We start from the raw sequence: 25,467 nt of genomic DNA, 5'->3' as shown, positions 1-25,467 counted from the left end.
TCTGTGATCAGTGCTCTTTGATGTTACTACTATGACTTGCTGAAGGCTCAGATGATGGTTAGCATTTTTTAGCAATAAAGTATTTTTTAATTAAGGTACATACACTGTTTTTTTAGACATATGCTATTGCACACTTAACAGATGGCAGTACAGTGTAAACATAACTTTAAAATCGACTGGGAAACCAAAATTTCGTGTAACTCGCTTTATTGTGATATTCACTTTATTGCAGTGGTCTAGAACCAAACCCACAACATCTCCAAGGTATGCCTGTATGCAGGTTAAAACTAGAAAGATGGAAAAAGATACTCCACAAAAATATTAATCAAAGAAAGTATGAGTGGCCATACTGCTATCAGAAAAAGTACACTTTATAGCAAAGAAAATTGCCACTGATAGAAAGGAACATTAAATAGCAATAGTCAATCTGTCAAGACAGAGCACTCCTAAGTGTGTATGTACCAAAGAATGCTGCAAAATATGAAACAAAAACTCAAAGGAGAAAAAGACAAGTCCACAATTATAGATATAGACTCTACCTCTCTCTCAACTAGTGATGGAAAAAGTAGAGAGAAAATCAGCAAGGATACAGAAGAACTCAACACCATCAACCTACAGGATCCAACTGACATGAAGAGAACATTCCACCCAACAAGAGCAGAACACACACTGTTTTCAAGTGCACATGGGACCAAAATAAATCTAATACTGGACCATAAAACGAACCTCAACAAGTTTAAAAGAATTAAAACCATAAAAGTGTGCTTTCTGACTACAATGGAATTAACTCAGAAATCAATAACAGAAAGATAATGAGAAAATCCCCCAAATACTTGGAAACTAAACAACATAGTTCTGAATAATCCATGGATCAAAGAGGAAGTCTCAGGGAAACTAAAAACTGCATGAACAGAATGAAAATTAAAATACAAAATATTAAAATGTGTGGGACATAGCTAAAGCGGTGCTAAGAAGGAAATTTTTAACACTACATGCTTACATTAGAAAAAAGAAGTCTCAAATCAATAATCTAAGTTCCCACCTTAAGAACCGAGAAGAGTAAAATAAACCCAAAGCAAGAAAATGGAAGAAAATAAAGAGCAGAAATTAGTGAAATTTGAAACAGAAAAATAGAGGAAAATCAATGAATCAAAAAGCTGATTCATCGAAAGTTAAAACTTTTGCTCTGCAAAAGACCCTGTGAAGAGGATGAAAAGACAAGCTAAATGATGGGAGAAATTACTTGCAAGCCACATATCTGACAAACGACTCATATCTAGTATATACAAAGAACCCTGAAAACTTAACAGTAAAAATACAAGCAACACTATTAAAAAATGAGCAAAAGACACGAAGAGACATTTCAAAGATGATATGCAGATGGCAAATAAGCACATGAAAAGATGTTTGCCATCACTGGCCGTTAGGGAAACGAAAATAAGGAGGAGAATGAGACATCACTGCATACTTACTGGAACAGATGAAGTAAACCAGTGACAATGGCAAACGCTGTCAAGGTGAAGCTGGCTCTCTCATACATAGCTGGTGGGAGTGCAAAATGACACAGCCACTGTGGAAAGCACTCTGGTAGTTACTGAAAAACACTAAACACAAACTTGCCATACAACTTGCGCTATGCACAGGATTTAACCAGAGAAATGAAAAATTATGTCCACACAAAGACCTGTACACAACTGTTCATAGCAGCTATATTTGTAATAGCTAAAAACTGGAAATAACCAAGATGCCCCTCAAAAGAAGAATGTTTAAACATCTGTGGTACACATCCACACACTGGAACAATACCACTCAGCAATAAAAAGGGACAATCTACTGATACATGCAACAACCCGGATGGCACCCAAGGGCTTTATGCCAAATGAGCAAGCTAATCTCAAAAGGACACATATACTGTATTACTCCATCTCTATAACATCCTCTAAACAGCAAAATTATGGAGACGGAAACAGATTAGTGGTGGTCAGTGGGCAAGAACGGTGGAGGGGAGGGATATACGTGTAATTATAAAGAAATAACATGGGAAATAACACGTGTAATTATAAAATAATAATACGTGTAATTATAAAGAAATAACACAACATCTTTGTGGTGATGAAATAATTCTATACCGTGACTGCAGTGGTGGTTACAGGCATCTACACATGGGATAAAATGACAGAGAACTGCACTTACACTGTTCCAATGTCAAACTCCTGGTTTTGATATTGTACTATGATTGTGTAAGATGTAACCTGTGGAGGGAACAGGAAAAAGGGTACACAGAACCTCTCTAAACTCTCTTTACAACTTCCTGTGACTCTATATTTCAAAATAAAATATTTTAAACACAAATAAAATATAGTTGTAAGGTATGTATGAGCTTGTAAATTATTTAAACAAATTAAAAAATAAAGCACCTCAGTTAGCTATAATGATGAATCAAAACTAAGAAGATTAAACTTAAAGAACAATGTAAAAGTTCTGCAGATCAAAAATATATATATATGGGTATAGAATGTGTATAACCAGAAGACATAGGCTATTCTCCAAGTGCTAAAAAGTCATCGGAAGGCAATCTAAGGAAGATTATCAGGGAGAGTATATCTAAGGAAGAATACACCTAAAGATTTAGATAAAAATTCTATATCTCAAGAACACTTGCTACAGCAGTTGACAGACAACAGTAATTATTTTTTAACATTTATTTATTTATTTGTTTGTTTGTTTGGCTGTGCCAGGTCTTAGTTGTCACACACAGGATCTTTGTTGCTGCATGTGGGATCTTCGTTGCGTCATGCGGGATCTTTGGATGTGGCATGCAGGATCTTTTAGTTGCAGCATGTGGAAACTTTAGTTGCAGCATGCAAACTCTTAGTTGCGGCATGTGGGATCTAGTTCCCTGACCAAGGATCAAACTCGGGCCCCCTGCATTGGGAGAGCAGAGCCTTAGCCACTGGACCACTAGGGAAATCCCGACAACAGTAATTTTTAAAATAAAAATATCCAGTATATTTCTCAGAAGAATGTCAAACATTTTACTAAACCTTCAAACAATAATTCCTAACTTATATAAACCATTCCAAAGAACAGAAAAGAAAGCTAACAACCTCATTTCATAAAGCCAGTATAATTTTGATGTACAAACCACACAAAACTGGTACAAAATAAAGAAAATTATAGACTAATCTCACTTTTGAACATTGATAGAAAAATCCCAAATATTTGCAAATACAATTGAGCATGTACTTGATATTTCATAACTAAGTAGGGTTTATCTCAAGAATAAAATAAGACTGTTCAACATTTGAAAAATATATCAATGTAATTCATATTTGGAGCCTAAATGTCAAAACCACATAATCATCTCAAGAGATACACAAAAAGCCTTAAATGTCAACATCTATTCATAATTTTTAAAAAATTTTTAAAAACTTCTTAGTAACCTAGGGATACAAGGGCACTGTATTAACCTGAAAAAGCATTTCCACAAAAACCTACAGCAATCACTAGTGAAACAGTAAAATCATTCTTTTTAAAATCAGAAAGACAAAAGCACCAGCTATCCCCAGTTCTAGTCACTGATAGAAGTTCTAGCCAGTGCAGCCGGACCAAGGAAAAAAATATTAAGTATTGGGGTTGGAAGAGACAAAATAACCATTATTTGCAGTTAATACAATAGCTTGCATAGAAAACTTAAGAGAACCTGCAAGCTATTCGAACAAATAAGACAGGGCAGCAGGACTGTTGGATTCAAAAACAACTTTAAAAATTCAGCAGCATTCCTACTATGGTGGCGACAATTAGAAAATTTAATTTAAAAAAATTCACAACAGCAAAAAACCATAAAGGTACCTAAAAATAAATATGGCAAAAGGTATGTATGAGCTTTTTAAAGAATACTGAAAAACATTACTGAAAAACATAAGAAACATGAATAAACAATAAAACATATATACCATATTCCTGGATAGGAAAATTCAATTCATAAAGATATCAAAATTTTTTTAATATTTATTTATTTAGGCTGCGCCGTGTCTTCGTTGCGGCATGCAGGATCTTTAGTTGCTGCATGCATGCGGGATCTAGTTCCCTGACCAGGGATCGAACTCAGGCACCCTGCATTGGGAGTGTGGAGTCTTACCCACTGGACCACCATGGAAGCCCCAAGATACCAAGTTTTTCCCAAATTAATCTACAAATTCAATGTGTCTCTAATCAAAATCCCATCATAATTTTTCACTGACCTTAAACTGATTCTAAAATTTATGATAAAGAGTAAGGGCCTAAGAATAGCCAAAGCTACTCTGAGAAAGAAAAAGGAGAAGGAACCAGACCCACTGGATATAAAGAGACATGCCAAAGTAATAGTATTTAATACAGTATGAATTTGCAACAGAAAAACACCATAAATATTCCCAACCATATACAGAGCCTCAATATGATTGAAGAGGCACCCTCCAATAAGTGGTGCTGGGGCAACTGGCCTTCCATTTGGAAAACAATTAAATTAACTCTTTCCCACACCATAAAAAAAAAACTTTTTTCTTAGAAGAAAATACAGACAGTCTTTATGACTTTAGACTATAAATGCATTTTTTAATAGAAATAAATTATAAAAAAGGTAAGAGTGAAAAACTGAACTACATGAAACTTTTAAACTTCTGGGATTAAAAAATAATTTTAAAGACATCTTAAAATAGGAGAAGAGGGACTTCCCTGGTGGCGCAGTTGTTAAGAATGCCCCTGCCAATGCAGGGGACACAGGCTTGAGCCCTGGTCCGGGAAGATCCCACATGCCGCGGAGCAGCTAAGCCCGTGCGTCACAACTACTGAGCCAGTGTTCTACAGCCCAGAGACACAACTACCGAGCCCACGTGCCACAACTACTGAAGCCTGCACACCTAGAGCCTGTGCTCTGCAACAAGAGAAGCCACCACAATAAGAAGCCCGCGCACCGCAACGAAGAGTAGCCCCCGCTCACCACAACTAGAGAAAGCCCACGCGCAGCAACGAAGACCCAACACAGCCAAAAATAAATTAATTAATTATAAATAAATAAATAAAATAGAAGAGGATATTTGCAAGACACTAGTATTCAAAGTATACACAGAGTTTCTGTAACTCCATAAAAAAGACAAAAAAATGCAACAGAAAAATGGGCAAATACACAGACAATGAAAGGTGCTCAACCTTCCTAGTAATCAGAGAAACGCAGACTTATAAAATAAGACATCATTTTACATTCATTAGACTGGCAAAAATTTAAGTCAAATAAGATCAACTGTCGTCAAGGATGTGCAGAATCAGAAACTCCCATCCACTACTGATGGGCATTTAAATCAGTCCAGGCGCTTGGAAAAGCCGTTTGGCAATACCTGACAAGGCTGAAGAGGTGCATACCTGAGTGATGAAACAACCCCATTTCTCATATTTTCTCTTGGGAAACTAGCACATGTGGCTAAGAAGATACTTACTGTATCATTTTGTACAACAGAGAAAAAACTGGAAAATGCCCAAATGTAGATTCACGTATTAGATTTTTGATCTAGATCTGTATATAGCAACACTGACACATCTTAAAAACAAAATATTGAGGATTTAAAAAAAAACAATGCAGAAAGTTATTTACAGTATAATTATCATTTTTGAAATGTTTAAATTCACAAAATACTACATACTGTCAGTGTATCCTGCATCTGTAACATAAGGATGAAGCGTGGACTGAATACAGCTAATGTCCAGCAAAGGAGGGAGAGCGAGGAAGGACTGGAGGAGAGGAAAGGGGGCTGGCACTCACAGGGATGTATGCCTGTATTACGCACTTACAAGATGCAATTGTGTTAACATTCGTTCATTCTGGGTGGTAGGTAAATGGGTCTTTGTTATATTACCTTTCTTTCTTTTGTTTTCCAAAATAAAGATTTAAAAGACATTCAGAAACAAAAGCATCTCTGGGCTCAATCCCTGTCTCCAGTCTAGACCTTTCCCCAGAGCATCAAACCTTTTACCCAGTTGCCTACAGGACGTTTACACCTGAACTCTTCAAACATCAACTGTCTAAAATGTACTTACTTTCTCCTGACCCCTCCCACATCCTCTTTCTATGGATGTGATCACCACACATACACTCCTCTGCCTGGAACTTTTCAATGACTCTCAACTTTCTCCAACAACTTAAAGGAAAAAAAAAAATAGGTAGAGAAAACCTTTCTTCAAACAATCAAGCAAATTCTGCACAGAAGCTCAAATAAATAAGATACAGGCAAGGCTGCCCTGGTGGACCAGGACAGGGCCCTGCGCCTCTCTAGTCTGGGACAAGGCCCCTGCGGGAGCCTGGGAAACAATGCGAAGGTTCCCCATTTGCAAAATAAAATGACAATTCCTTAACATACAAGTGCTGGCACTTCTCCACGTTCCCAGCCCGCTCTCCCACCACCCTCTGCATGGGGGGTGCCTCCCTTCTGTGCCCACCAGAACCAGAAAGGCCCTGTCCTGGCACTCTCCACACAGCCACACACGTACAGACAAGCTCCCTTCTCTCTTTGGAAGCCACTTTGCATCTTGAACTTCACCTTGTGAACAGAGCCTCTGTAACGACCAACAGGGTTCGGTTGCCAGGACTGAGAGTGCAGCAGGCCTGCTGCCCAAGGTACCCGAGGCCCTCTGCCCACCTGTCCCAACGCACTCCCTTCTGTCCCCCACGGCTTCTCTAACTCTTGCAATAAATTCAGCCAAGGGTATAACTCTTCCTTTACTCCTGCCTCCTTGACCTTTTTCTTTCTAGCTTCCACCACTGCTGTTCTCAGCACCAATGTGAGAGCTGCCGCGCCTGCTGACAGTGAATGGAATCCTGCTAATAGCTGACTTCAATCCCCTCTCTGTTAATGATGACAGGTGAAGTGGTGCAGCCAAATGAATGCTGCCAACAACTGTATTAAAGCAAGAGGTGCAAGGCAATCCTCTTAGAGCTGCTGCACTTCACAAGGTTAAAACTAATCTGCTTTGAAAAATCAGAAAGTCCAATTCCAATTTACCAATTCAGCATGGAATGATCCAGTTCTCTGGCATTCACAATATAAAATTCACAGAAGACTGATCTACCCTACAGAATGCCAATTGTTATGGACTGAACTGTGTCCCCTCAAAATTCCTATGTTGAAGCCCTAACCCGCAATGTGACTGTATTTGGAGATGGGACCTCTCAGGTTAAATGAGGTCATAAGGGTAGAGCCTCAGTTCCACAGGACTGGGGTCCTTATAAGAAGAGAAGAGATACCAGACGTCTCTCTCTCAGCCATGCACACACACAAGAAAAGGCCATGTGAGGACACAGTGAGAAGGCACCATCCACAAGCCAAGGAGAGAGGCCTCACCAGAAACCAACCCTGACGGCACCTTGATCTTGGACTTCAAGCTTCTATTCTGTGATAAAATTAATGTCTGTTGGTTAAGACATCCAGTCTACGGTATTTTGTTATGGCAGCCCTACCAGACTAATACAACAAATCATGAATTTAAAATGAGGACCAGCAGACCAAGCGTGCCTATTGTCAAGGACACCCCATCATAGTAACCAAGTATTTAGACCTAGAAAATCAAGCTCATGATCAGTTATCCAGCAAGCAAGGACCTGGAATGAGGTGAGTTAAATGTTCTCAAGGAATGAGGGCGCACTTTCTAGCAATCTGAATACCCATATCCACCAGAAAGGCTTTGGTCTCCCTTGAACAAATACTAAGAACTCAGCTCCTTCCCCGTCGCTCTGCGAGGCTGCTCACGCTCTACCGGGGTCAAGCAGCCTGTTGCTCAGAAGTCCCTGCGCCCACGACAGCTTACAGTTTCTAAGATCGTGACTTATCTTACAAGGGCTACATTTAGGAGACAGAACTTCACTCCACTCTTGACTGACATACCTGCCTCTTTGGTAAACGGTCTCCAAAAAATAACCCAGAAGTTAAACAGTTTCAGAGAAGAATTCTACCCTGTGGACAACCAACCTGACCTTGGGGTCTCCTGTGAATAAAGAGTGGGCAGGATGCACTCTGGCCAAAATGTGGACATTTCTTCCCTTATTATGCTCTACTGACTAACATTTAAACAAAAACAGAACACTTCAGAACATAATAAAACAGACCTCTCCTTTCAAAAAAAATAAAATATCTTTCAATAAAGTGAATAGTGTAATACAATAGATAGTCCACCAAAGTGCTAAGTTAATAAAACTGTACTTACTTAAAATTACAAATTAACCTTAAGGAACCACATATACGTCTTTTAAGTAGCTGAGACATGTATGACTGAATGAAGGCCTCTGCCAACCACCCAAGCTGAAACTCCAATGACTGTGACAAAGGACTGTATCAGAAGAGAATCAAAGGACTAGAAAGTTGGGAGGGTTTAGGTGACAGCTACGGCCGATAGCAATGCTCAGCAGCCAGATGGCAACATAAATAACTCCCCAGTAACCAGAACAATCATCTAAAAGAAGACGGCAAGTAAATTCATATACCGTGAAAAACAGAATTAGAATGTTTAGAACAATTATAAGAAACACAATCCTTTATAAACCGAGGGTGGAGCTTTACTTACATGAAGGAATAATGAACTGTGGCTCAGTGTTGCCTGCGTAGCCAAGCTTGGTATACCTAAAAGCACAAAGTCATCAACACATGTTTAGATAATAATACTCTCCTCTATATCCCATTAATGTCTTTTATTATAAGCTCTCCAAGTCCTAAAATATCAAGACTGAAAATACACCCGTGAAATTAAAGAAAAAAAAAAAAAACCTCGTGATGACTAAGAATCAAACGCTAATATCAGATAAGCAAGCAGTTACAAAAACATAAAATATTATGCCTGTTTCTACTGGAAAAATTCATATATTAACACATGAATTACATTTGTGTATCCCTAATAATTTTAAGGTGCTTTTATATTCTTTTAATCTTTACAAAAATCCTACAAAGGAAGTAAATATTATCCCTGTTTTGCAGATGAGAAAACTGAGGCACTGAGAAGTTCATTAAGCTGCCCAGAGCCAAACAGCTAGTGAACAGAAAAAGAACCCAACTCTAAATATGCAGGCTCCAATTCCAGAGCTGCCGCTCAAAAAAATGTACTTACTTCCCAAACTTCACGAACTTTTGGGGGGGCTAGGGAATTCCATAATTTTCTTAAAGTGTCATGGCACATGTCTAGAAGAGCTACTGCCAGGTACTGAGAGTATCCGACAGAAGCAGCTCTCTATCATCTCATTTCAGAATGAGCCCATCTTCTGTCAAGACACTCTTTATGATGGATTCCAAAAGTCTTAACTAAAATGAATGCCAAAATACTACCATCTGTTCCAAAAGCATTTGCTTATCTCCTAAATTTAAAAAAAAAAAAAAAAGTGGGGTGGGGACCACCCCCCGGAACCATCTGCTGGAAATGTGAGCCTGGAAAGACTCCTGAGTGCCCCCCTCCTCAGCAGGCCCTCTGTACCAAGCGGTCAGGTCGAGACAAGGAGCCATCATTCTGCAGTAATGCTCCCGAGGAATACAAACGCTTCCCAGCAGTGCTGAAAGCAACTTCATTAATTCATGCTATTTTACAAGTTATTTCAAGACGCTTGATACTAAATTTTTTGATGTAATTAATACATTCCAAGTTCTAATAAATTAATTTTATGATTTTTAAATGTATTTTAATTGTATGCTGATTTTACTATTTTTGAACACACATTAAATAAATAAGATTTAGGGAGACAAAAAAAGCAAGTCGGGTCCACTTAAATCATGCCTTACTGCTCAGTCTCCAAGGAACTAAGGTCTTGGTGTCACAAGAGTTTGGGCAAGGCCAGGTCCTGAGACCCGTCAGGCCCAACAAGGAGTTTATAAAAGGCAAGACACATCTGAGGGCACTCCCAAGTTCTACCGAAGTACACAAACCAAGTAGACCCACAAGTCCTCGACTCCGGGGCTCGCCAGACCCAAAAGCAGAGTCGAAGCCAACCCAGAGTCCAGGGGAGGCAATATATACCGAACTTTAAGAATTCTGGATCATCTTCAACTGAACCATTTTTCTGGAAGTAAATTCCAAATAACAAATATAAACGAAGTGAATGACTGACCCAAGGCTAAAGAAGTCCAGAGAAGCTAACAAGCAGGCCAGAAATCACTAGAATCACTGCACTGCACCTAAGTCTGTGCTTTTAACAGGGGCCACTTCGCTCACCAGCCACACCACCCACCTCGTACTTAAAGAAGCCCACCCTCCCACACTGTTAGATTATAAATTGCAGGATGACCAGAACAGGGTCCTTCTTTTTTTTTTTTTTTTTTTTTTGCGGTACGCGGGCCTCTCACTGTTGTGGCCTCTCCCATTGCAGAGCACAGGTTCCAGACGCGCAGGCTCAGCGGCCATGGCTCACGGGCCCAGCCTCTCCGCGGCATGTGGGATCTTCCCAGACCGGGGCACAAACCCGTGTCCCCTGCATTGGCAGGTGGACTCTCAACCACTGCGCCACCAGGGAAGCCCCAGGGTCCTTCTTCTTGATTTTATCTCCACCCTGGCACAGTCCTGACTGTGGCAGACACTCCATAAGTATCTGCTGAAAGAGTTCTTACCAGGTGTAAGAAAAGGCAATCACTGGCAAACTGCGGGGGAAGGAACCAGTGTTTGAAAGGGGGGGATGCTGATAGTCAGAAAAACAATTTGATGGGACAAGAAAAGACCAAAGACAATTGTCTAATACAACCTCTCACACTTGGTTTTGTCTAATAGGGTTATTTAAAAAAAAAAAAAAAATACCTGAAACAAATATTAATACCACTGACCCTCTGAACAACACACGTTTGAACTGCACAGGCCCACTTATGTGTGGATTTTTTTCCAACAAATATACAAAAATATATCGTGTGCAAGACTTACACTGAACTGGATAGCCTATCCTTACACAGGCGCAAGGTTAAGTGATATATAATATAAAATTAATAAATGAATCAACTATACACTTCAATAAAAAATAAAATAAAAAAATAAAATAAAATTAATAATGTGTTCATTTTCTTACTTTGCTTTCAAAGAGTTACATTACAGTATGCCTCCCTCTCTCTCTCTCTCTCTCTCTCTCCAGTACTTGCAGAACCTGCAGATCAGTCTATCATCACAGGTAAGTGGTGGTGTTTAAAATGCAACAATGTTTCCAAAACTGTATTATGAATATGACTGTAATACTGTTTACCATAAAAATTCTATAACAATTCATCCATCAGTGTATATAGGCTGGGCTACCGAGAAGCAGATGTATCAATTACACTAGGTTTCCATCATACTGCTGCCTCTTCGTTATTAATGCTTGAAATGCATTGTAAGTAAATATGAATTCCTTTTTCACATTTTCTTTTCATTTTTGATGTCTAGTGTTAGTAACACATATAACATCTACAGTGTTTTGTATAATACTGATATAGGTACTGACAGATGATTCATCTTGTAAACAGATGATGTAAACTTATGGTACCAATAAATACAGTACAGTGCTATAAATGTATTTTCTCTTATGATTTTCTTTTCTCTAACTTACTTTAAGAATATAGCATATAATACATACAACAAAATATGTGTTAATCGACTGTTTATGTTGTCAGTAAGGTCAACAGTAGGCTATTAGTCGTTGTTTTGAGAGAGTCAAACGTTATACACGAATTTTCAACTGTGGGGCGGGGGGGTCGGTGCCCCTAGCCCCACTGTTGTTCAAGGGTCAACTGTATAGAAAAATGCTAACATTTATTAAAATTAGGCGCTAAGTATCATTCATGTCCTTTATATTACTTTTAGTATTTCTGAAAGGCAACAGAGTGTATTGTATTGGTTGTGACCATGCACTTTGGCACCAGACTGCCAAAGTTCAAATCCCAGCTCTGTTATTTGCCAAATGTGTAACTATCTGTATCTCAGTTTCTCCATCTGTTAAAAGGAGGATCATAATACAACCTACCCTCTAGGATTAGTGAGTTAATATATTAAAAAGATAAATAGAATGAGCACTACAACAGTGCTAGCTATATGTTTCAGTTATTTTTTACTATTATTTTTCTGTATCTTCGAAATATTTCCTAATTTAAATTTTTGGAAAAAAATTTTAATTAATTTATTTATTTATTTACTTTTGGCTGAGTTGGGTCTTCGTTGCTTCACGCAGGCTTTCTCTAGTTGCAGCAAGCAGGGGCTACTCTTCGCTGCAGTACGCAGACTTCTCATTGTGGTGGCTTCTCTTGTCGCGGAGCATGGGCTCTAGGCGCATGGGCTTCAGTAGTTGTGGCACATGGGCTCAGTAGTTGTGGCTCGCAGGCTCTAGAGTGCAGGCTCAGTAGTTGTGGCGCACGGGTTTAGTTGCTCCGCAGCATGTGGGATCTTCCCGGACCAGGGATCGAACCCACACCCCGTGCGGTGGCAGGCAGATTCTTAACCACTGCGCCACCAGGGAAGTCCCTGAAATTTTTTTTAAAAAACAGGACGTTCTGTGTCCCAAATCATATTACTCAGTCTTTCTGCCATGCCCACTCTAAACACCACAAACTAATCTGTGAAGTGATGGAGATAAACTGCACCGGCAGTGAAAGTACCACGTGTCCTTCAACAACCATGGCTCAACTCCATCCCAAGTTCTGCGCCCTGAAATCATAAACAATGGCCCACAGCAGCAAAAGGTCAGGCTGCAGAAGTGCATGGGGCCCTTTTCAGGCCCACAGCTCTAAAATTCAACTACATACTGATGATGCCACTACCACATGCCACTTGGCATCAGTTGCTAGAGTGTTCAGATTCTGAAGTCACCATGTTCTGAGACAGCACAGCCTTCACAGGAGGGAGGCTTTCTGTCACAGAATCACATGAGTACCTTGCAGCAGTAACATTCGGCAAACAATGATCTTCATGACTGAGGCAAACTAACATTAAACTATATTAATATTTGTAGGTACTAACAACTAACTATGAGGTCTTCCCTTCCTTTGCTAGCAAAACTGAAACAATTAAAACCACTGGCGAAAGCAGAAATTACTCAGATCACTTTATGCTAATTTAATGTCTCTGAATCTTCCTGTGCTCTTTTTTATATAGCATCAAATACACTTAGGTTTTCTCACTTTGAATAATCACAACGTAAGGAACATGTAACAATATTTTTTAAGAGACATTCAAATATTAACAAAATCTTCAATACAGCTTCATATACAACTTCAAGAAGACCCTATTAAACAGAACACTGTAAATTTAACTAACAAGTGTTCCTCCTCCTACTACTACTATTATATATAGAACAGATAAACAACAAGGTCCTACTGTATAGCACAGAGAACTATATTCAATATCTTGTAATAATCTATAATGAAAAAGTATACATGTATAACTGAATCACTTTGCCATACACCAGAAACTAACACAACATTGTAAATCAACTATACTTCAATTTTAAAAAAAGAAAAATGTAATGTAAAAATAAATGAAAGCCGTACAATAAATGATGTGAATTATACTTTTTTTAAAATGGTCACCTGTTAGAAACATGATTTCAGATTTGAGTTTTTCATGGTAGCATGGCCCACATTATCTGGCAGGTGAGTTTAAGATCATCTGGGTAGTCATCTAGAAAGAATGTACCAAGCCTGACTGATCAGATCACCTGGGAAGCTTCTGAAAATACACATTCCCAGGGCCTGTCCCAGAATCACAGAGAAGGAGCCTGGGCGTCCATATTTTAAACATCCCCTGCCCCTCCCCTGCCATGGTTCTGACGATCAACCAGCCCAGGAATCACTGACTAAACTGTACCACATGAGATCACCTGTGAATTTTTAGGTAACGCAAGCTCCCCATCCTCACGCTCACGTTCTAACAAAACCATCTACACCTACCACATTATCAGATAAAATGTACCTGTAATGTTGAAGTTTAATACCGGCTAGAGGTTCAGAAGAAAGGACTCAGATGTACCGAGTCTGTCTTATTTAGAATACTATGTGTTTAAGTATTCTATGGAAAAAAAAATGTAGGAAATGCTTTTCAATGCAAACTATTTATGTAATTAGGGTGTGATGAAAACAATCTAGTAGTGGGGAAAAAAAAAAGGCTCAAAACAGAAATAGTTAATCCTTAGGAAGAGATCATGGGGGGGCGGGAATCTCTCAAACCAAAAGACAGTGAAAAACTAGAAGCATTCCTATTGAAGACAGAATGAAGCCAAGGAGACCCACCACCATAACTCTCACTTAACATTGTTTTGGAAGAACCAGATAATACAAATCACAAAGAACTAAATAAAAGGAATAGTACTGGGAAAGAGGAAGCAAAATTTATTTGTAAATCATAATTACAGACCTGGAATATCAAAGGAAATTAAGTGAAAAACTAAAAGCAATAGGGAATTCAGCAAGATGGCCAGTTACTCAATGAAGAGGCAAAAATCAGCAACTTTCCTACCAGTAACAAGTGAGACTATACACTGGATGAAAAGATCCCATTCACAATGGCAACAACACAGAAAAATATTACCCTTGAGAATAAACCATATGATGTGAAGAACTCTCCACATACAAGGAGACAAACAGAGACACACCTTATTCATACAGGAGGAGTCAAGAGTTTTAAAAGAAACATCACATATCACTAAATTCACCTATAAATTTAATGCAAAAGCATTCAAAATCTGGGCAAATATGGAAGGTGGTAATAAATTATACATGGGTGTTATTAAAAGGCTGAAGTGTCATTACAAAGAGAAGTTTCACATTACCTATCAACATTATAAATGCATATACCATATTATCCAAATAGTTTTAAATGCATACACCCTACTGTCCAAATAGCACATTTCTAGGTATTTACCCCACAGAAGCACTTTTACATGTATGAAAAGATATGCACGAAAAATGTTCTCTACAGCATTATAACAGCAAAACAACGAAAAAACTGGAAACACTCAAATGCCATAAACAGAGGATAAACTATATTGCAATCATTCAATAAAATGCAACACAACCAACAAAAATGAAGCAGACTTATGTTACTGGCCATATATAGATATAATTTGAAAACAGTTGTGCTAAAAAACCAATGGGTCAACAATGAAACCAAAGAGGAAATTAAAAGATACCTTGAGACAAATGCCAGTAAAAACACAATCTTACACAATCTATGGGATGCAGCAAAAGCAGTTCCCAGAGGGAAGTTCATAGTAAAAATAGTGGCAAAACAGTGTATTTTCATATTGTGAGGGAGTTAATGGGGCCCACAGTGCTGGGTTCAAAGCACAGCACTAGCTCTGTGACTTTAATCCCTCCTATTTTAGTTGCTTCATTGGTACAAGGTGAGTAATAACAATCCCTACTTCAATGTTAAACATTACCATTTCTGGAAAATACCCCCTAATTCAAAAAGTAAAAGGATCTCACAGTCAATAATTTTATTTTACTACTGAATGTTATCTGATGTGTAGTCATGATCTGTATTTCTTCCATGAATTGTCCTTGATAATTTTTCTACTAGACTTTTGGATCTTATCAATTTGTGTAAACTCTTACATACTGAGGATATTAATGCTTGCTCACATATATTACTAATTTTTCTGAGTTTGTTGTTTACCTTCAGTTATACATTTTCTGAAATATAATTGTTTAGGGGCTTCCCTGGTGGCGTAGTGGTTGAGAGTCCGCCTGCCAATGCAGGGGACACGGGTTCATGCCCTGGTCCGGGAAGATCCCACATGCCACGGGGCGGCTAGGCCCGTGAGCCATGGCCACTGAGCCTGCGCATCTGGAGCCTGTGCTCCGCAATGGGAGAGGCCACAACAGTGAGAGGCCCACGTACCGCAAAAAAAATATATATATATATATACATATACATATATATATAAAATTGTTTCAACAATTTAGGTGATCAAATCTGCCAGTTATTTTCCTGAATAATTTCCTTTGCAGTTTCTACCTTGAAAGTCTTTCCCTATACTAAAATTCTGTATCGTTTCTCTTCCAGTTCTGTGTACATCTGATATACCTGATACATGAAGAGACACATCAATCAGATTTTCCCAAACATGTGTACATAAGGAATTAAGATCAACAACTTTTATATTAAAAGGCTTTGATTTTTGGTTTGTTTATTTGAACACCATCTTCCCAAAGGATAGCCAGCATGGTGGGGGCAAGCATCATTCTCAAAAATACATAAACTAAGCTTACAGACTGCCAGCCATATTCTCAAACTCAGTGCCACCTTCCACACATCCCCTGACCTGAGACCTTTTCTCATACGGAAATCAGGACAGACAGAAGATACGGAAACAGATCAATAGCTGCATAAAGCAAGACCAGGAGTTACAACTCTGCCTGTTAACCAAATATGTTCTCATAGTTCAAACTTCCAAACACTCTAAAAAGGTACCTATAAAAAGTCTCACTCTCACTCCTACACCCATCTACCCCATTTCGCCTTCCATCCTATTCTCATGTATCCTCCAATGTCTTTCTGTAAATAAAGTATATCCTTATTTGCCCCAAACATTTTAAAAGGTCCTTGTGCAAAACTTCTTTCGCTCCTCTTGTTAAAGGCCCCTCTGCCCACAGCAGTAACTGCCTGCAGTGAGGAGGATTAATCTGACTACCGTCAACTCAACATACTTATATATATCCCGCCTACAACCATGTGTCTAGAGCAGAAGGTGACAATGTAAGCTCAATTAATTTATGTTTGAAAGTGGAAATGTCACATTTTAAAACAATGTTTTTGAAACTGTATCCTGCAGGGAGGTTTTTTTGATTGAGACCTCTTATGAGGTCCAGTCTCAAATGCCCAACTTCAACCAGAATAGCTCTACCCCCTCCTAAGATGTTTTCAGTTTTTAAAAAAGTGACTACACTGACTCAGAATATGATTTTTTTTTTTTTTTTTTTTTTTTTTGCAGTATGCGGGCCTCTCACTGTTGTGGCCTCTCCCGTTGCAGAGCACAGGCTCTGGACGCACAGGCTCACAGCAGCCATGGCTCACGGGCCTAGCCGCCACGCGGCATGTGGGATCTTCCCGGACCGGGGCACGAACCCGTGTCCCCTGCATCGGCAGGTGGACTCTCAGCCACTGCGCCACCAGGGAAGCCCCAGAATATGATTTTGATAAAACTAAAATTGCTCCCAGATCCTAATGATAGAGTTCTAAATAATATATGCTCCCCACACTGTACACTGTATATTAACATATGATCAAGTTCTTCAAACGTTTCTTGGGTTGTCTGTCATACAGAAAAGGGTAGTCTTTGTTTATAGGACACAGTTAAACATGTAAGTTCAAATTTATTAATTATTTTATCTAAATCCAATATCCTTTCTTTTCTTTTTCTCTATTTGATCTGTAAATTTTACATTACCCTATATACCTGTCCATTTCTTCTTCTACAGCAGCATTCTTTGCCCTATGGCTAGTAAATATAAGATCATGATGTGTGGCCTCTTTGTGGGTTTGGCGCATTATCAAGTGAACTCTGACTTCCAAGGTAAAACAATGGACTAAACATGATCTAATTTCACTCTGTCCCGAAGCCCCACTAAAACCAAAGCAAAATGATTTTTTTAAGATATATAAACCACAACAATAGGGAGAAAAGAAGAGGAGGTAACAGCAAAATTCTGGCCCTGGATCGCAGAGGACCAGTAGTAAGTGGCTTTAGAGGTATATAAAATCCAGCAGTGGGCAAAGCTGAGAACCAGCCCAACACACCCCGGACCCTGAAAAGCCCCGGAATGGGTGGCTGCACAGGCACCTGTGGAACCAGGACTGAAGGGCCCAAAACACGAAGCTGAGGTGATACTGCTCCCTCCCGCCCCACACCTCAGGGTGACCACCCTTCCCTGACCCCCGCATTCCCACAAGCAGACTCTAGAGAGTGTAAAGCCAAGGGCCTTTGGACTCCCAAGTCACCTGGCCTGGGCGAGTCCGGGAACCATTCTGAAAAGAAAGGGGTTACCTGACTGAATACAAAAAAAGCTGACGGCTCAGAGGCCCTCTCCCACGCCCTCCTCTGCCCCCAACTCAGCTCTCACACATAACACAAGCACCCAGACCCCACCCTCCAAGCAGATGATCAGAAGTATATCCTCTGGGGAAAATGACCAGCTCAAAAGGAAAGAGCCAAAGACCATAAGACCAGGAGATTTCCCAACAAACAACCCACCTATATCACCCCTGGTGAAGTTCAAAATCAGTAAGTCAAATCTACACACGCAGGCACTCAATAAGGCAGCAGTAACTTTCACAAAGCAAGAAGAAATAAACAAGAAACACACTAGTGATAGGAGCACTTCACACACTATTCTCAGTTAAAGAGTAAGTGGACAAAAAAACTGGAAGACCTAAATAACATCATTAATAAGACAGCTCATACAGATATACACTGAACTCCTATCATACCAATAGGGAATATTCCTCTTTCCAAGTACATACAGAACATTCACAAAATTGACCATATCTTAGACACAGTGAAGTCTAAAGAATAGAATATAAACAGCACTCTGACCATAATGTAATAAAACTAGAATTAAAAACAAAAAGGCCCTTTTACCTGAAATTTTTAAAACATACTAGTATAGAAATATTGAGTTAAGAGGGAAATTCAAAAGAAAAATACAGAAATGTCTTGAAAACGATAATGAGAAACTATACCCAAATCCCTGTACGTAAGGAATACATGTAGTTAAAGACATAACAGCCAAAATTAAATACTTTTTCAATATAAAGGGAAAATTAAAATGAATTTAATATCCAACTCAAAAACAAAAAAAAAAAACAGGAAGGCAGAAGAAATAAATAAAAGTAGAAATAAATAAAAAAACAGAAAAATAGGGCTTCCCTGGTGGCGCAGTGGTTGAGAGTCCGCCTGCCGATGCAGGCTACACGGGTTCGTGCCCTGATCCGGGAAGATCCCACATGCCGCGGAGCGGCTGTGCCTGTGAGCCATGGCCGCTGAGCCTGCGCGTCTGGAGCCTGTTGCTCCGTAACGGGAGAGGCCACAACAGTGAGAGGCCCACATACCGCAAAAAAAAAAAAAAGAAAGAAAAAGAAAAAAGGATGAAAACAAAATAAATTTGAGCAACAAAGGGAAAAATAGCCATAAAAACAAAGATTTTTTAAAATCATGAGACTAGTACATACATAAATTTGAAAAATCTAGATGAAATAGAATTTTTCTTTAGACAAATACAACATACCAAAATTGATTCCACTCGAGGTAGGAAGTCTAACCAGCCTTAGAAGAAATGTAAAGGGCAGCAGGAGTCTCCTCTCAAGAAAGCACTAAGCTCAGACAGTTTCACTGGGGAATTCTACCAGGACTTTAAAACTCGGATAATCCCAAAATTACTTAAACTATTCCAGAGCACAGGAAAAGAAAGAAAACTTCTTAATTTGTTTTATGAAGAGAGTGTAACACTGATCCCGAAATCTGACAAAGAATGCACCAGAAAACTAAACTATAATTCATACTAATACTGACATGAAAATCTAAATAAAATATTAACAGAATCTACCTACACATCAAAAAATGATGCAGCATGATCAAGTGGGGATTATTACAGAATGCAAGGGTGGTTCAATATTAGGAAATCCACCATATTAACTAGCTAAGGAAGAAAACCACATGTTCCATTTATTATAAAGAAATCATACAACATGCAACACTCATTCATGTTATAACATTCCAAAATATAGCAGTTGACAGATACTTTCTTAACATATTTGTATAACTTTCTTAACATATATTTGTATACGTGTGTAAGTATGTACATACACACAGCAGCCCAAAAGCCAGCATCTTACTTATTTTAGAAACACCAGAAACTATTCCACTAAAGTAAGGAACAAAAGGATAATGCCCACTAACTCCACTCCTATTTAACATTATTTGGAGGCAATAGCCACTGCAGTATGTCAAAATAAAGAAAAGAAAAGGCAATCAGAGCTCCTAAAAACAGAAAGGAAGAGGGAAAGCAATCTCTATTTGCCAATGACAAAATTCTGTACCTGGAAAACCCTAAACATCAAGGGAAAAATTCATACAAACAATAAGAGCATTTTATAAAGTAGCAGATTATAAAATTAATACAGTTTATGCTAACACCTGCCTTCCTTCTGGGACTCTGGAGCCTGTTGCTCCGCAAATACAGTTTATGCTAACACCTGCCTTCCTTCTGGGACTCTGGAATTCTGGTCTGTGCTAGGCAGGAGGTGCCATGACCAGCCCCCAATAAAAACTCTGGGCACTGAGAAAGGATTCCGGATGCTTGCTCCTGGTTTCCTCCAGACTCTGCCCCATGTGCCTTTTTCCTTGGCTGTTCTTGCTTTTACCTTTTCACTATCATCCTGTGCTTGTTCCTAGCAAATCAATGAACCTGCGGGTGGTCTGTGGGACCCTCACCACACCCCAATCCATAAAGAGCTTCTAAAAATAAAGAAGCAAAAGACTTAAAAACCCACAGAAAAACTAGCTAGAGAAACGAAGAGACAGAAAACAGAAACGCAAATGCCTCTTAACCATACGAAAAGATGCTCATCTTCCCACATAATAATATAAGAAATTCAAATTAAAACTATAATAAGATATCATTTCCTACCTTCTAGATTGGTAAAAAAAATTTTAATTTGGCAATTACTCTGCTGGTGAGTCTGTAAGAAGCCGTAGGCACTCTCACACGTTGCTGGTGAAGACACACACTACTGAGTGGGATTTGACACTGTCTAGCAAAATTACACATGCACTTACCCTTTGACCCAGAAACCCCACTTCTAGAAACCTATCTCAGAGATGCTCCAGAAAAAATGCAAAAAGACAAATGCACTGCACTGGCTACGTTGCAGTCTTTTGGTAATAACAAAATGCTCAAAAAATGACGGGGACATGTCTAAAGAACTCCAGAAACAGCCTGAATGAGCTTCTGCTGGCCACATCTGGACAATTTAAGCATCAAAACAAATAATGGCAATAAGAAATCATAATCCATTGAATACAGTAAGAATGACATAAATAACTCTTTGAACAAGATAATAACCCATACAGACGATAAATAAATAAATGGGAGCCACAGAAAAGTGCATCCTTATAGTAAAATGTTAACTAATAAATGTACAAGATACTGAAGTTAAAAAAAAAACCCACAATATTGCAACCATGACTGTAATCATCCATTAGAAGAAGAATCACCACCAATGGATACTAACACTAATGGCTGAAAGTTTAAGGAAGAACAGGGCATTTGCATAATCTCATAATATCTCTCCACAAATGACATTAATTACAAAGGGGAAAACAGTAACCGTACAATGAAGAAATCTAGTCGACACCACCGTATCCAAATAATCCAAATGAATGTCATCAACTGTCTCCAGCCTTCTGATGGGATGAGTAAGTTCTGGGGAGCTAATGGGCAACACAGTGATTATAGTTCATAATAATGTTTTATACTTGAAAGTTTCCAAGACAAGTGGATCTTAAATATTCTCCCCACAAAAAAAAAAAAAAGGTAATTATGTGACGGGATGGAGGTGTTAGTATCGTAATGTGATAATCATTTTGCAACATATAAATGTACCAAATCAACACGTTGTAACCTTAAACTTATGCAATGTTGTGTGTCAAGTACATCTCAATAAAGCTGGAGGGGAAAAGCCTTCTGATGTGATGCACTGAGAAGCTTTGACATCACTTCTGTGGTACTCCTGACAAAAATACACACCCTGTATCTGTCAGAAAGAAACACCAGACAAGCCTAAATTGAGGAACATGATCCATAACAACTGACTGTCAAAAATGTCGCTGTCCTGAAAGACAGAAAAAGGCTAAGGAACTGGTCCAGCGAAACGAGACTAAAAAGACACGATGACAGGCAAACACAGTGTACGGTGCCAGATGAGGGCAGAGAGCTGCGCGTCCAGAGACGTAATGGGACCATTCATGGGATCCAGACTTAGTAGACAACTCTACTGCATAAACGTTAAATTTTCTGATTTTGATCACTGGTCTGTGACTATGAGAGAAGGTCTTTGTTTTCATAAAGGATACACTGAAGTATCTTGGTATAAAACAGCACGATGTCTGCGACTTACAAACAGTTCAGAAAATAACAATGTGTATAGTATATAGAGAACAATAAAGCAAATGTTAATAGTTGGTAAACTGGATAGAGAATATACAGCCGGCTTTTTGGTACTCTTATTGCAGCTTTTCAGTAGATCTGACAGTTTTCAAAGTAAGTTTAAAAATATAAAAATCTTCAAAAATACGAAAAGTTCAGTTAAGAGAAGTAACACTACAGTTTTTGTGGGATATTCTCTGAACACTAAGCAGCCTAGTAATTCACTTAAGTAAATGAAGCCTCATCTCCGGAGCAGACAGAGCCGTGGTCCATATTATCGCGGCTCCCAGCTCGCCTGCGCTCACTGAGCTGGTCTCAGGGCTCATTAGAGGAGGCCAGGCTCCCAGGATGAAATTTATTTGCAATTAAAAAATACTATTTCGTACACTGTCTACTCAATCATTAAGGTCCACTATGTATAATTCAGTGTGAATTTTTCTGTTAGAATTTAGTACTAGGAAAAGTTTTTTCACCTGAGAAACAGGTATTTCTCTTCCTTCCCGATGACAGGAATTACATAACTGATGATGACCCTCTTATAATTTTGTCAGACAGGAAAACTAAGGCCAAATGTGAGGCCGGTCGGCTGCACCACTGGTCTACAGTTTAGGGTGACGCCCCAGGCCCATTCTTTTCCTTGGTCCTAGTTATTTTTAATCTGCATTTTACCCCTTTTTATTGTATTCTGAGGTAAAAGTCCATCCAAAAACCACTTAGCTCTATGGGAAATATAAGAGCTACTAACAAGCTTAAATAAATTTAGGCTCTTCCACGCTGCTCCATCTGGCCACACACTGGACACTGGAAATTTATCATTAACCACTGTTGTTTCCACAACAAAACATGTCCATGTGAAACCCACTGGGAAGATTCCAGGCCACTGTTTCTAAGTCCTGACACCAAAGCCTACGACGGCCTGAAGACAATAACATAACTGGGCCATAAAACAAAGAGATTCTGAAGTTACATCTCCAAGTGAGATACCACCTACCTCAAAAGGTCAAAACTGAGCACCACATTTTAGATATTTACAGCAAGAATGATGAGTAAGGTCCCCAGCTTACTATTAGTAGAGGTATGACAAATCCTGTGGGCACGTGTTATTGCTTCTGCCAAGAAATGCTTTGCATTTCAATAGTTTTACAAGACCAAAACCACAAAAACAAAAAATCTCACGTGCAAATGTGAGAAGGAAAAATTCTTTTACCTGCTTCCTGCACTCTTGACACAAACAGACCTCAGGTGGGTGTGGGGTGAACACCAGTTCCTGGGAGGAGGGGTTGAATAAGGAAGCCAACAACTGGGCGGGGGGTTAATATCAATACTGGTTTGGGCTTGGGTTTTGGATAGCAAAACAACTTCTAAAATAAAGAGCCCTGGAACTTCTGGTACAAATGTGTATTTCAAAAAGGAAAATCAGTACAAGCAAAGAGGCAGTTTTTTTCCAGCCTGTAACCACCACCGGTGGCTTCAGCAGCAAAAGGAAAGAACGATCCGTAGGAGACGGACTGAAGCAAATTAAAGAGACACCCCTACAAGGTTGTCAAGGAAACTAAACCACGTGCATTTCTCTACAGAAAAGAATCAAGGCTAAGGTGAACATACCATGGAATATTTTGTGGAAAACATGATTAAAACCCCATCTTGAAAGATCTTTAAGAGGCTAAATATACTTCCAGCCTACTTTATTTGGTACTTCACCTACACTGCAAGCAAGCAAGCTTGAATTTCTAGACCACCAGCTAGACGGATTCGGTGAGCACCTTCCTAAAACCAGCGAAGCGGGGGCCACTGAAAGAAAGTACAGGAAATTTCCTAAGGTCTCTTTTGCATATCCCAACAACATCAAAAGAAGCAATCTCACCCCAAAAGTAATGCGAAATAAAAACTATACCACAAACAGGCTTTCCCAGATTTAGACTTTCTGTTTTTCAAAATGGAGTCTTTTTGGTTTTTTTTTTTAAGTGAAAAGGCAACTCTATGCAAACTAAAGCAAGAGCTTAGCCCGAGAGAACCATTCACTCCTGGAAGAGAGCAGAGTAGGCTGCAAAAAAAGGTGTCAACTTGGTAGATGAATATAAAAACCTCCACAAGTGAGAATCATGAGCAAGGAGAAATGGCATGCGTTTGCGAACCCAAAACGAGGGCCCCTTTTAAGAACGTGAAAAGGTAGGAACACCGTCAGGCAGGCAGAAGGCAAGTGACGGCAGCGGGGTCTGCAGCCGCCTGCCTGAAACCTGGCATCCCGGGAGGCCCCGGCCGAGCGCGGAGAGAGGAGGCGGGAGGCGAGGCGAGCCGGCCCGACTCCTCCCCTCGGTCCTCTTCGCATCAAGGGGAGCGAGCTCCGCGCGTGGCCCTCGCGGGCGTGGAGGAGAGGAGCGGGGCGCGGAGACGGGCCAGCCTCCCGAACCTGCCCAGCTGTAGGCCGAGACCCGGGCCCCGGGCGGAGCGCCTCCAGGTGAGAGAGGGGGCGGGCCGCGGGCAGGTGCTCGGCGCCGGGGCTAGAGCGGGGCCGCGCTGGAGCGGGGTGGGCGCCCGCAGCTCTTACCCGGTGCCGCAGTCCACCACGCAGGGAGGCAAGGAGCCCGCCATGCTCGGCACGCGCACCGCTCAGTCCACGCTGGCTGCCCGGGAGGTCCCGCCGCTGTCCGCTTGCCGCGCTAACCCCGCGCCGCCCGCTCCCGGGAGCCTCCGCAGCGCCTCTGCCGGGAGCCCGGATGCTCTCCTCAGCCCACGTGACGCCTCTCCTGACTGACCAATCACGGCGCGGGCACGCCCCGTTTCCCCGTCCCCGCCCCCTGTCCGCCATCTTTAGTGCTGGCGGCGGAGTCTCGTTGCCGATACGTCCAATCTTGCTGCTGGAGAGCCTGCGGGCTATTTTTAACTGACTTACGGTGAACGTGACCCCGTTTCCGAAGGCTGACTCCTTCTCATCCTTTAAGTCTCCGCCTAAATGTCACCTTCTTAGATTAGTTGTCTGTGATCACCCACTAGGTGCCCTCCCTGCACCTTACTCTCTTATCTCAACAATCTATTGCTTTCATTCACAACATTTGGAGCAAATTTATATTTTTATTTGTAGTCTGTCCTCCCATTGGAATATAAACTCCGCTAGGATAGGGCTCCCGAATATCTTACCATTGATCACCGGATGCTTAGCACAGTATTTGTGCATTCATGGGAGGCACCCAAATGTTTTTTGAATGAATAAAGAAAAAAATTGCCGTTAGAATTCTTATACCTACCAGAACACTGCATGCCTTCCTCTATAAAAGAAAAACCTATAAAACAAACGCATGGTCAGCCTTTA

The 25,467-nt window shown here is 40.1% G+C and overlaps 1 protein-coding gene across 16 annotated transcripts in view; it reads right to left on the bottom strand.

Annotated features, from left to right (window-relative positions):
• Window positions 1–24,876, bottom strand: part of ACTR3B (actin related protein 3B) — a 272,968-nt gene extending 248,092 nt beyond the window's left edge. For 8 of the 16 annotated variants that reach the window (XR_013829939.1, XR_013829940.1, XR_013829941.1 and 5 more), the window contains exons 1-2: window positions 24,706–24,873; window positions 8,590–8,645 (exon numbers count right to left, since the gene is read on the bottom strand). Coding sequence is in view for 4 of the 16 variants with exons in the window: in XM_079932495.1 (XP_079788621.1) it covers window positions 8,590–8,645; window positions 24,706–24,749 (100 nt within the window). In the remaining 12 variants the exon portion in view is untranslated. Of the gene's footprint in view, window positions 1–1,472; window positions 1,605–2,193; window positions 2,253–8,589; window positions 8,646–24,705 lie in introns of those variants that run through there. The other 8 variants (XR_013829938.1, XM_079932489.1, XM_079932487.1 and 5 more) reach the window with 6 other exon arrangements.
• Between the last annotated feature and the right edge of the window lie 591 nt (window positions 24,877–25,467).

The sequence above is a fragment of the Stenella coeruleoalba genome (assembly GCF_951394435.1).
Source record: "Stenella coeruleoalba genome assembly, chromosome: 9".
Classification (NCBI taxonomy): Eukaryota; Metazoa; Chordata; class Mammalia; order Artiodactyla; family Delphinidae; genus Stenella; species Stenella coeruleoalba.
Note: the sequence above shows the minus strand (reverse complement) of the source record. Positions and strands in the feature narration are given on the sequence as shown.